We start from the raw sequence: 12,713 nt of genomic DNA, 5'->3' as shown, positions 1-12,713 counted from the left end.
CACTTGGTCAGTGACTTATTTTTTAGTCCTAGCAGCACTGATGGAGGGCGTCCGCCGTCGCCTGGGCTGGTAGCTGCCACGGGGTCTCCTTCCGGATCCCGGCCCCACCCTTGCGGGAAGTCCGGCTGAGCGGAGCTACTAGAGGAAGAGTCAGTCCGAGTGGGCATGTGCTGCTCTGTATGTCGATGGCTAGACGCCGTTGGCTTGGCAAGACCCCCAATCGTATGTTGGTGGTTAGTGGACCGCTGGATGTTGGATGGCATGCTTTTCACAGTGGCTTGGCTCTGGGGCCATGAAAAAGGCGCCACGAGTTTACCCATAGCAGATTGATTCAATTACCGAAGCAAGGTGTGAGGTATAGGTATATTGTTCAGGTTGGTCTCTCTCTCGAAATAGAAAACGACTTTCGAGTGGTCTGCCGCCAACTGCGCTGCAGCTGGTCTCCAGCGCATTACCCTGGGATCAACTCAAACAGCTCGCCTGCAGCAGTCATCACGGCGTTGTTTAAACATATGGAGCAGTTCTCACACTCTTTGATTATTACTCTCTCATACCAATGGTCAGTTGAGGCCCTTCCTAGCTGTAACAGATGAGTTCAAATACTGAAATAAGCCAGAGGGGGAGGGGAGGACGATCTCCAGCAATTAAACATACGAAACGCAGGTACATGAACAAGGCGCTTCATCACTTTTGGTGAAGGGGGCAAGAGAACTCTAAGGCTTTTAGGGGAATAGGTATCCAGAGACACAACTTTTAGGTCCATACCCATGCTGGTTGATAGTAGAGTCAGCCCCATGCAGGCCATGATGCTGGGTCTGTACACGTGAAAACTTCTACGCGGGCAAGGTGGTAGCTCAAACCTTGGCCAGGAGATGCACCAACTGATGTCAATGTGATACTTCACAGCCATACACCCGACTATAGAGATCAAATCAATAACTTTGAATCTTAGCTTTGGGCTTTATGGTCTGCTCCCAACCACAAGGCCACATGGATAGCTTAGCCCTTCATAACAGTGAGCTACACTATTCTGTTTACCCCTTTTGTTTCTTTCTTGAAAATATGCCTGGCTTTTTTGTCCAGCCAGTCTTTAACCCCCCCCCCCCCCGAAAATGAGATAAAAAAACAGCAAAGTTTCCGGAAAGACATTTACAAAATTTCTTTGACTATTGAATTGGCTCTTTGACGCTGGCCACCACTAAGTCCAATAGTGGTCAAAGAACCAAGGACATCAGTCAAATCTGTTATCACAAAGATGGAGCTGCAGACTGATAACCCTCAAAGATCTTCCAGTACTTACAATGGCTTTGTTGTACAACTTGCTGTTCTGTCATTGTTAAACCAGTCAAGCCTCCTGTCTCCTGTGTACTATGGACTCTCCGCCATAGCAACTCCACATACCGACAAAACAGAGCAGCAGGGAACAGCGAATGCTTGGTATAAAGACATTCGTGGCGCTGAAATACGGAAAGCAATGTGTGTCTCAGCCAGCATCTACGCAACTCATGTTAGAAGACACTGCTGAATCATATCCCAAGACTCTTCACGTACCACCAAAAGTAAAACATCATGGCCAACGCCCCGGCCCCCAACTACCAAAACCCTCCCGGCCATTGGGTTGAGCCCGACGACGTACCATCCATTACTGATATTCTTGGGTGTTGTCCCGACTATGGAAATCCACAGCTGGCGTACAAAATCCTAGGGCTGCATTCGACGCGACAAAGACCTACTGCCCATAGACCAGATGCAGTCCGCTTTACACGGTGGTGTAACAGAGTGGCCCAGTCGATTTATGACTCGGGCGAGCCCTCAAGACTAGGTTCCGTCCAGCACCGACGCTTCCTCGAGGCGAACAGGCGATTCTTGTCGGCCATTCACAGCCTCGCAGGCATGCGACGGCCCAGACACGACGACTGGAAGCCAAGCCGGAGAATTCAGATCTCGCCTTGGCAAGTCGTCAGCGGCAAATGCCGCGATGCCCCGTTAGATATGACACAGACGGCCTGGGACCAGATGGTCGTGGTTCCGCTATCGTTTGCCGATTTCCAGCAGCATTATAGCTCAATCAGAGTGGAGAGAAGGAATCAGATGGCGCGAGAGGAGGCAAAGGAACGGAAGGCGTGGCTGGCCACGCCGAACATGATCAGGGACGCGGAGGACCGAGAGCTAGATGATCTAAAGGACATTTTCTCTTGCTACGGATTCTGTGCCAGGCCCTTTTTCAGGTTTCCACAAGACAAGCCTAGTGTTCAGAAAAGGCCTCTTGACTACACCTTTTACGCCGCCCCGGTGCCAAGAGACGAAAACAGCTTGTGGTACTCTCTTGCGTAAGTACTTCCTCGTCCCTGGCGCATATTTGCCGTCCTTGCTTGCAACGGATAACTAACATGGGTTTAGGATCCTGGTCGAGGACAAACCGACCGACGCGAAATGGATCAAGGGGAAAGTGGCGCATTGGTTCTACCAGAACTTGATGAGGCCAAGGTCGGAGCGGTTCCGAATGTATCATCACCTACTTGCAGAGTCCGTGGACTGTCTTGACGAGGATGACGCGAAAGATTGGGGAATGATGGACCTTCTCCGGTGTCTCAACAGGAATGATGCGGAAGCCGGGATGCCGAGGGAGGCCGGATTCCACGAGATGCTCCATCTGGTGGCGGACTTCCTCGACACCGAAGTAATCACGTTCACGCGGCCCCGTTTTCCGAGCACGTACAACGCCGGTGACCGGGTCATGAAGCAGTGGTTGCAGGAGAACCCGTACGAGATGAGGGTATACGGGAACCAGTCGTCCCAGGAGACGTACCATCTGCCGAGGTTCCAGAACAGAAAGCAAATTCTGCTGGTTACTGACCCGGAGCTGCGGCACTTCCAGCCCGTCGTGCGTGTGACGCCCCATATGCCCAGGTACGAAGCCGGCGACAGATCCTTCCACGGATACTACCTCCCCACCGGGGGCTTCGAAGTTTGGGATCGCCATATGCCGATGCCGTGGTGGCCCGGGTTCCGCTGGGACGCCGATAACAGCCGGTGGACGGGGGACTGGGACGATGACGACCTGCGGCGTCGCATCACGATTTACCAGAAGCTGCAGATGAAACCGAGCGACATCACGACCGGCAACATCATGCACTCGGTCAGCGAAAGCCAGCTACAGGGACCGTACTTCGCCAACGAGCCGGCCGGCCACTTGCTCCCGGCGCTCCAGACGATGTACGACCAGAGACAATCGTACGTCGGCGACGCGGACACGGACCGGAAGGCGCTGTTCCGCTGGAGCAAGCAGTCCCGGCTCACGTGGACCGCCGCGGCGCCCAGTCTCAACCAACCGTTGGACCCTGCGCCTCGCTTGCGGGACTTTGATGCCAGGATTGGGTCGACCCAGTTCCCTGCCCGATTCCCATCCAAGAGGCAGTGGGATGCGATGGCAAGCGGCGGCCGGGACTACCCGGAGCAGATCAACATCGGCCGCCACGAGGAGTACGGCTGGCTTAGGCTCGAAGCGACGGAGACGGAGAACAGGCGTCCGGACTGGCACGATAACAAGAGGAGGAGGAAGGTGCCGGGGTCTTGATAGCTGAGCTTGGGAGACCGGAGTAAAGTGGGAGGCATAGAATGAGGTTTGTTCCAGCGGGTTTGAGAGGGAATTCAATATTAGATACGAGGGTATACAAGTACGAGACTTTGTTCTTGTTGTGTGTGTGCGTGTCGCAGGTTTTAGTTGGTCCGACCCGAGCCTTCGTTGAGACTGACACTGTAATAGATCACGTATAAAATTAGTAAACAAGCGGTAGCGCCGTCTGTTTTATGGCGTTGTTCTTGAGTACAGACAAGCATGGCCCTGAAGTTGTGGACCTTTGGCATGGATATGGGAATGAGACAGTCTACCGTGTAGTTGAAGTTTGATACGGAGTTTTTGTGAGGGCAAGTCGAATGCGATGCATACAATCAAGAATATTTACGAAACCACACGTCGAATGAACGAAACCCACGATCAGCGGGAAAGTAGTATTCCACCACGCTTCGAGGTCCGAGGAACATGTCCCCCTCGGCATAACGACACTTTGCCATCGAACGACGACAACACGAGCAAGCCATCTAGATGAGTCAACCAGGATGCAATTTCTTGGGCCCCGGTTGCATACGAGCATTCATTGGCTGGAAGCCAAGCAAGCCAGGCGGGATTGGTGGCTCGCCAGGTCACGACCGGGCAAAGGCGGTGGGACCGCCTAGATATCTTGATCCCGATGCGGCCTTGTCAGCTTTTGACCGCGCGACACCGGAGCCATAGCGTGTCACTGGGACGAGACGGGAATCGTTATAAGATGGGAAGGGTTCCCGCCAGCCGGACAAACAGCCGGGGGGAGTTGAAATATATCACAGAGCGAAAAGGGTTGTTTTCTTTGCAAACGATCGAATCAAAAGTGGTATTCGCTTCTACGTCCCATATCTTTCTTCCTCTCTTTGTTGCACATTATATTCCCATTCCAAACCCTATGAAAACAAACACAAAACCCTTAGACACGCTCATCGTTCTGGTTCTGGCTGAACTCCCGAACAACATTCTCTGAGCCGTCGTCGGGGTCAGTGATGCCAGTCATCTTGGTAACGATAACGGCGGCGAACAAGTCACCGCTGACGTTGGTAGCAGTGCGGAAGCGGTCGATGAACCAGTCGATGGCAACGACGACGCCGTACATTCCACTGGGCGGGATGCCGACGCTCGACGAGATCATGACGGTCAGCACAAGCGAGGAACTGGGGATGGGCGTCGTGCCGATGGAGGCCAGGGTCGACAGCAGCAGGATGATGATGTAGTCGGCGGCGTTGAGAACGTGGCCCTGGGTCTGGGCGAGGAAGACGACGACGATGGGGAAGTAGATGGCGGTGCCGTCCATGTTGACGAGGCAGCCCAGGGGTACGGCGAACTTGTTGACCGTCTCGGGGATCTTGAGAGTCTCGCGGCAGCAGCGCATGGTGACTGACAGGGTGGCGGCGGAGGAGGCGGTGCCCCAGGCGGTCAGCCAGGCGGGCGAGCAGCTGAACCACACAGTGTAGGGGTTCTGGCGGGTGAAGGCAAAGAAGATGATGGGCAGGACTACGAAGAGGTGCAGGAACATGGAGCTGATGGCGCCGCCCATAAGGATGCCGAGGTTGACGCCGATGTCGTTGATGTTGAGCTTGAACATGTTGGGCAAGATGAGGAAGAAGACACCGATGGGAGCGAGCTTGATGAGGAAGGTGATGATGACCATGATGAGGGTCTCGACCTCGCGGACGGCCTTGATGATGGCGGAGCGGCCGCCGCGGTCGTCGATGAGGTAGCCGACGACGACGGCGCTGACGAGCACGGCGAGCAGGTGGTCGGACGCGAGGGCGTCGACGACGTTGGCCGGAATCAGGGAGTTGAAGAGCTCCGTGACGGTAGCGGGGATGTCCTGGTCCTTGCGCGACTCGTACGACTCCTGGTCCTTCTCAGACATGCTGTCCGTGGCGATGGACTCGGCCGAGGCAACGGTCATGAGCCGGGCCCAGACCTGGGAGGTCATGATGATGGAGTGGACGATGGCCACGATGGTGGTGATGACGTAGTAGCCGATGGTCCATTTGGCGAGTTTGGCGCCGCCGTTGGTGATCTCCTTGAGCTTCTGGACGGCGAGGATCATGGCCGTGACAATAAGGGGCAGGACTGGAGGGAAAGGGGGTATCGTGTTAGAGGAACTTTGTATCAAAGGACGGACGAGAGTGGGGACAACATACCGACGGCCTTGAGGGCGCGCAGCCAGAGGTTACCGGGGATGATGAGAATGGTGGTGGCCGCCGATGGGATGTCCGGATGGACGGACTTGACACCCAGGCCGATGGCAACGGCGATGCCGGCGGCGATGATGATCTGCACGGCGGAACCGGGCTCGATGACCGGGTGCCACCACGGCTTCTTCTCGTGGACAGACTCCCCCGACGTCACAGAGGGCTGCTGCTGGACCTGCTCCATGGAGGAGTTCTCCTGGACGGCCTTGTCGGCGGTTCCGTACTCCGACTTCTCCATCGTGGCGGGACTGCTTTCTTGAGCCGGCGGACGGACGTCTTATACAACAGTGAAGGGGAGGAGGCTTCTGGAGATGAACGAGGGAAGGGACTGAACGGCTTGTGAGAAAGAGTTGGTTGGATACACGAGTCCGCAACGAGTCTCAAGATCCGATGCCACGCTGAAGAAGGGGAACGAAGGGAACGAGAGAGGGGAAGGGAAGCTTTGGCACCCGGATCGGCGACCTCGAGAGAGGGATATATACTACGTGAAGAACAGCCGGGCTCGTGGGTCGGTCCGGCTTATCTCATGGGCTGCGCCAGGAAAAAGTCTTGTCTATCTCTCAGAGCCAAAGCATGTGGCGAGCCAGGATCGGCTGTCTGCGGTGTAAAGGGCAGTTCCGGCTACATCTTGGAGGAGAAGGGGGGGGGGCACTCAAGGAAGGGGGCGAACGGGGCGGCAGCTCGCGTGGGCGGTTTGCCGATTCGGCTGGGAGATAGATACCTTCAGGAAGGGGAGGAGGACGAGGAGGACGAGGAGGGGTAGTTTCACCGAGATAGGGCGCACGCTACGGCACGTATATCTCTCGCCGCCAAGGAGGCAAAACCAGAAAGGCACAGAGCTGCCAGAGCGCTGTGAGAGGGCACAGCAGTTGGCATCTTTCACGCGAAAGGAAGGTGTAAGAGGATCCATCCCATCCCCCGCGTTACCCACCCAGTCGAATCGCCTTCGATTAGGGCCGGGCGACTTGGGGACTTGGGACATGGGGACCTGGGGGGGACTTGAGAGTGACTTTTTGGCCGATCCGCGATTCTGGATTTGGCAATCCCTGGTCTGTCCGGCTTGCCTCGGACGCGTGAGAGGGAGACATGATCTCTGGAGGAGAGGCAGGGAGGGTCACAGTCGCGGCGTGGGACCCGAGAGACTGAGAGACGAGGGACGGGAGACGAGAGGCGCGAAGGGGCACGCGCGCGTGTGGAAGAGACCAGGGTGTCGTTCGCGATGGAGCGTGTGTACTGCAGTTCCCGAGGTGGTATCCGTGACGGTATTGATAAAGGCGAGAGTGTGAGAGAGAGGAAGATGAGTGGGCCCCGCCTCGACAGGAGTCTTCCTTGGACTCATGGAATTAAGCCGAGCATGGACGGCGGACACACGACCAAGAGATAGGACAACAGAGACTGACTGGTCGAGTCAGTGGGATACGCTGGGGGGGGAGTGTTCGTCTCTGGGTATTGGCCTTGGCTCGAGCAGCAAACTTGGCGGTGACGATGGGGGCTTGTTGGTGGGCGGAATGACACCGAACAAGGTAAAGAGACGGCCGGCCGTCTTCCGATGGTGTGTCGTCGTCCGGCGTTGCTGTGTCCCTCCCCTGCCCTCCCCTCCGCCGTCCGCCATCGTCGGGGAGTGGAAATGCAAGCTACACCATTGCAGGATAAGCGCGGAAGAGCCTCATCTGTGCAATGTTGTAGTGTCACTCGACTCCAACGTAGACGACGACGACGACGACGACGACGACGACGACAACAACAACAACAATCGTCGAGGGAGTTCCAGAAGACTTCTTCTCTCCGTCGTTCTCATGGTCCCCCCCCTACAGAGCCACACCCATCGTGCAGTCCATCGTTGACAGGCGAAAATGACAAGACAAATGAGCTTTACAGACTCCAGTTTTCGGCCGCGTCGTCAGCCAGCCAGGAGCGCCCTTTGAGTGGGAAGGATTCTTGGTCCCAAGTCTCCCAAGACCTCCCAAGGCTCGTTACCAGCTTGCCGAGAGGCCCCAGAGCAACACCAGAGGACTGAGATGCCCGCCCGGCAAGCGTCAGACATGACTCTCGGGGGGCGGTTGGCGCGATCTCACCGTCCGCCCATTGGTCCGCCACGGCGGATGCCGCGCCGCGCCGAGCATTGCCGAGAGGCTCGGCGGGAGCTACGAGGACGAGGATCGGGGATGGGCTCCGAAATTTGCTACATGGGGTGGGAGTGGGAATTACAGGAATGGGGACGACTCCTCGGAAACGGAGAGGGGGAGGGTGGAGGTGGAGAGAGAGAGAGAGAGAGAGAGTGTGATAGAGAGAGTGATAGAGAGAGAGAGAGGGAGAGAGGAAAAACTCAGTAGGGAAAAGGAAGTCTTGGCCGTTTCCTTTTTGACTTTCCACCCACCACGCTCCGCCTAGACAATCATAAGTTCCGCTTGCAGCCATTCGTAGCCGCCGGAAAGCCTTGCCAAACGCTCTCACTCTTGCGGAGTACACGCAACTCTTACACCGGTCGTCACTCGTCGGTGGCACCTAGGCTGGTCGACCGATGAGTCTCCTGTCGTTTGCTCCCTATTCCCGCCGCAGGGCGCGCGGTGCTGACCATGTAACGAACCCCCCCCCCACCGGTCCTCTGAAGAGAGACAAACACATCCCTGTCAATGTTTCTCGAATATTACGTACAGTGCAACGGGGTACAGGGAACTAAATGTGGGCAGCCCAGCGCCCAGACAGCGCCATGGCTTGGTGGTGACCTGGTTTTTGCCTGGGTGAGTGCGCAAGTCTGACCACTGACCGTCGAGTTGTTCATGTCAGTCCCTGCTGTCTGGAGACTGGCAGATAAGACGTTTTTCTTGGGACCTTCAGATGCCTGATTCTTTGCTTCTTGTCCTTCCTGGATCAAAGTCTTATCTATCTGTCATTGACCGTTGACCACTTAACTGGAGAGGCGAAGACGTGACCCAACCCTGAATTCGGGGGCGTATGCAGCTCATATGCGGGGAGACAGACCAAACCTGGGGGGGGGAGGAGTGGGCAGGCATTGATTGACATTGGAACCGAGTCCAACTCTGTTTCTCTCCTGTTGCTGGGACCTGGGAGGGAGGCAACCTCCCCTCCCCATGTTGTCCAGTCTCCCCTTCGTACAGAGTTTCGACAATTCGACCGCTGCCGCTACCGCTGTTGCTCCGCGGGCTCCACCGAACAAAGGCGAAATTGCAGGCGGGTTTTCCCAACGACTCCAACCAAAAAAAAGTCTGGAAGCGGTGACACCCTTGGAATATGGAGAGAGTATGTGGGAATCGGCCCACCGCTGGACAATCAACGGCCTCGACACAGAAGAAACCCTCTCCTTTCTCTCTCCTTCTCTCTCTCCATCCTGCCACACAGCCATAGGGACTTCTTCCCGACCCGGTTCAGATACCAGAATGACAAGGCCAGGGAGGCGAACGACTCGTATTGATACACGGTGGCACTCGTTCGCTGCGGAGTTGACCGACGGAAGCCTATGCCGGCTTGGAGAGTACGAATACAGCAGGGAAGGGTCAAGGACTCAAGGCGCTTGTCATGTACGTTCGGTAGCCTTGACCGTGTCTCTGGAACCTCATGATCGGCTGGCCCTTTTCTTCCATTGAGCGGCGAGTCACGATGCAACCCCGTCGATCGTCAACGTACGGATGATGCAGGCAAAGGACTTGGAGTGGAATTGCCGCGGTGCCAAGGTCGGCACCAAGACCGGTAATGCAAACAGACATGGTTGATCGATGGCTATGGCACCTGGAACCGACGCCTTCGAACGTGTTTCTGGAAGCATCTCTGTACCTCTCTCTCTCTCTCTATCTCTCCTAGTTTTCTCATCTTTGTCACAAACTGTCGGTAGAGCCAGAGTTCAGTGCATACGTCTAAAATGGACAGAAGTAAACGGCACGGGGAGAGCCCGACAAAAGAGCTCCAGAGCTGGATGAGCAGCCACAGCGCCAGAACACAAGCCAGCCACTACGCCAGAGAACCGCAACGTCTTCCGAACTCGGATGGGGAGTCTCCAAGGGGAAAAAGTAGCTGAGGAAAATCAGCGAGCTAGCCCTTTGGACATAGTTCCCCTCCCCCGGACCGGCCGATGCTAGACAAAAGCTAACCTGAGAAGCCCTGCAGCTCCAGGAGGCTATTCCGAAGTCCCTCAGCCGCCTCGCCCAGCTTCTGACGTCGTGAAGTTTCTCGCTCGGACTCGGAGCCGATACGAAGCAGCTCCTCGTCTGAAAATTGGGATACTGTGTTGGGATAGAAAATCTCTGGCAGCGGGACCAAGATGTGTCGCTCAATCACCTGACGACACACGTTGTCCACGAAAGTCTTCATCGCAACCTATTGAACCATGTGAGAAGGCTGTCTAAAGGAAAACTGAATGCATCGTATATCACCTTGTAATACGCGTTCAGTCCAGCCAGAGCTTCTTCGCAGGCCTGTTGGTCCATGTTGACGCAGAGCCTAGTCTGAAATAAGTTGACAATCCGGTCTCTGTCCTCGGAGTCCTTCATGTCATATGCTGACTTCACGCAATTCATGACGCCCTGGAGGGTTGCCTTCTGCGACTCGCTGCGGGCTTTCTGGATGTTGTCCGTGTAGTAGTGGTTGTTGTCCGTGTAGTAGTGGTTGTACGTGATGGGATGCCGCTCCTCGTCAAGCAATATCTTGCGCAACTCTTCGAACGCGTGAGCTCTGCATCTCTCCAGCCGCTCTTGACAGATCATCTCCAGGTCTCGTCTCAGGCGGTCCTCGGGGAAGAGACGGAAGACGGCCTGATGGACCCATTTGCAGACTTCGTCCACAACCTCCGAGACGTGATTCTCGGCGATCTTGCGCCACGGGCTGGACTGCTCATGGAAGAGCTCGGCAAGAAGGACGTGGTTGTAGTTACCCGGCAGCTCACGACCCCTCGTCTGCAGATATGTCTGCACATCGTTAAGTTCTCTGCAAAGCAGCTTGGGAATTCGTAACTCGACCTACTTTTTTAATCCATGAAATCATCTCGACTCTGGTGACCACCAGCTGTGAAGATACATCGCCATCTTTGACGGTCTTGAGACTCTTGTCAGCATTCACCATTTCCCGTTTGTGGCCACGCGTAAGGATCAGTGCGGCGAACTGGCCATTTTTCTGGTGGACGAGAGAACGGAGCCGAGTGCTGTTCTTCTTGTCGAAGAACTGCGCGTCAGAGCTATGGTAGTTTCCTTCGAGGGCGGCCTGGGCGAGCGTATAGTACCGCATGCTCAAGTTTGTCATGAAGGATCGGATATCCCCCAGGGACCGGCGCTCAGGTCCCATGGCTTCGAGCGCTTTCTCCTTGGATTCCAAGACACGTCTGATTTCGCCCTTGAGCTTGGGCATCTCCCTCTCGAGGTGCTCGTCCAAGAGCTCCTGCAAAAACACCTTGAGGTTCTCGATGCCGACGCGGCTCATGTCGAGATCCTGGGCTTTCCAAACCGCCGATGAGAAAAAGTTCATCTCTCGCTCGGGACGGCTCAGCTTTGTGCTCGACGCCTTCATCTCGGCAGGGCTTGGGTTCTTGAGCAGGAAGAAGCCCAGCTTCAGCTTAATTGAGTCCTTGTTCTTGGCGATGCTGGCCAGTTTGGCCTCGGTGCCGGCGTTGATGAGGTCGGGCTTAGTGATGATGCCGACGGTGCGCTGGCCGTCCGGATCGTACTCGCGAGCGATCTTGATGATGCCCTGATTCGCGATGTCGTTGCTGGCCTGGACGACGGCGAGGATGATGGTCCTAGAGCTGGAAAGATAACCCCTTACCATGGCGTGGACGGCTTCGACATCCGCCTCGGACTGCTCCTCGTTGGCGACGGAGATGAGGCCGGGGAGGTCGACGATGCTGAGCTGTAACCCAGTGGGACCCGTGACCTCGATGCGGAGGGCGTCCGAGGCGAAAGCCGCGTCGGCCTGGGAGTCAGTGAAGCCGCGGATGCCCATGAGCTTGGAGACCTCCTCGATGGCCACCGGAAGGTCCGAAAGGTCTTCTTTCATCTCGCGCTCATAGTTACGAAGGGTCCTTGCCACCTCCGCCGAGCGACCGGAGTGAGGACGGATGGAGGCCTTGGTACTCAACGGCTCATTGGAATGGCGTAGAATAATCTCCGTGGGAAACCGGGTGCAAAGCCCCTCTTGTCGGGGGAACGGTATGCCTGTGATGCCCTCGAGAACAGAGCTTTTGCCGGCGGACTGATCGCCGCACACGACCAGCTGTGGCAGGTCCACGAGATCGCCGATGCCGTTGGCTCTGATCTTCTCAATCTGGTTGAGGCGCTGGGTTGAACGCTGAGAACGCAGGCCCAAAGTCGGGGCCGTGGACTTGATAGGGCCTGAAACTGCCATTGTGGTCGCTTAATATCCGGAAAACGTAGATGGTTTTCAACGATAAGGAGGCATCTAGGCACGAGCAGTGGTGGTGCCACGACAAACCTCAGAAGAACGGGTGTCTCATTATTTATCAACATGATTCTCGGCACCTGAAGCTGCTCCTACGTGACAAGACACATGTGAATGACCCATATTGCAGCTAGCTGTATGCCCCGTCGGTGTTGGGACGATCATGTCATAGACTCGTCTAGACCGAAACGGAGAGGTAGACTGGGAGTAAGTTAAGGTTCGGGTGCGATCAGATATGTGAATGCAAGGTCAAACTGACTACACATGTCTTATCAGTAGAGCGTAGTAAGGATGGTCCTCAAAATAATCAAGATAGGTACTGCGCACTCTTTATCAGTCTTCAAGATCTCAAATGTCAATTTGAAGTGAAACGTCCCAACAGAAACCAACTACCTTTATGTGAGTTTACATTATGCTGGAGGCCAGCAGCACAACAAACTCAATCTTGGTATGAAGAGACCTCATTCCTGGGATTCCAGCGTTCTCGGACAAGAGTA

At 55.7% G+C, this 12,713-nt stretch overlaps 5 protein-coding genes across 5 annotated transcripts; 3 read left to right on the top strand and 2 right to left on the bottom strand.

Moving 5' to 3' along the window:
- Positions 1–1,569: 1,569 nt before the first annotated feature.
- On the top strand, positions 1,570–3,577 carry CDEST_09857 (uncharacterized protein; the record flags this gene model as incomplete). Its single annotated transcript, XM_062926015.1, has 2 exons — positions 1,570–2,330; positions 2,401–3,577. The coding sequence occupies 2 exons, from the start codon at positions 1,570–1,572 to the stop codon at positions 3,575–3,577; spliced, it is 1,938 nt and encodes a 645-aa protein (XP_062782066.1).
- Positions 3,578–4,364: 787 nt separating this feature from the next.
- CDEST_09855 (Putative sodium:dicarboxylate symporter) lies at positions 4,365–8,008 on the bottom strand. Its single transcript, XM_062926013.1, has 2 exons — positions 5,764–8,008; positions 4,365–5,692 (listed from the first exon to the last, which is right to left on the bottom strand). Exons 1-2 carry the CDS (start codon positions 6,050–6,052, stop codon positions 4,521–4,523), a joined length of 1,461 nt encoding a protein of 486 aa, XP_062782064.1. The 5' UTR covers positions 6,053–8,008; the 3' UTR covers positions 4,365–4,520.
- On the top strand, positions 7,152–7,860 carry CDEST_09856 (uncharacterized protein; the record flags this gene model as incomplete). The annotated part of the gene is made up of 2 exons (XM_062926014.1): positions 7,152–7,569; positions 7,700–7,860. 2 exons carry the CDS (start codon positions 7,152–7,154, stop codon positions 7,858–7,860), a joined length of 579 nt encoding a protein of 192 aa, XP_062782065.1.
- An 806-nt stretch (positions 8,009–8,814) lies between the features above and the next one.
- Positions 8,815–9,645, top strand: CDEST_09854 (uncharacterized protein). The gene has a single exon (XM_062926012.1). It carries the CDS (start codon positions 8,907–8,909, stop codon positions 9,417–9,419), a length of 513 nt encoding a protein of 170 aa, XP_062782063.1. The 5' UTR covers positions 8,815–8,906; the 3' UTR covers positions 9,420–9,645.
- A 1-nt stretch (position 9,646) lies between these two features.
- On the bottom strand, positions 9,647–12,162 carry CDEST_09853 (Putative dynamin stalk domain, GTPase effector domain-containing protein; the record flags this gene model as incomplete). The annotated part of the gene is made up of 3 exons (XM_062926011.1): positions 9,647–10,146; positions 10,203–10,733; positions 10,789–12,162. 3 exons carry the CDS (start codon positions 12,160–12,162, stop codon positions 9,916–9,918), a joined length of 2,136 nt encoding a protein of 711 aa, XP_062782062.1. The 3' UTR covers positions 9,647–9,915.
- Between the last annotated feature and the right edge of the window lie 551 nt (positions 12,163–12,713).

The sequence above is a fragment of the Colletotrichum destructivum genome, chromosome 6 (assembly GCF_034447905.1).
Source record: "Colletotrichum destructivum chromosome 6, complete sequence".
Taxonomy (NCBI): Eukaryota; Fungi; Ascomycota; class Sordariomycetes; order Glomerellales; family Glomerellaceae; genus Colletotrichum; species Colletotrichum destructivum.
Note: the sequence above shows the minus strand (reverse complement) of the source record. Positions and strands in the feature narration are given on the sequence as shown.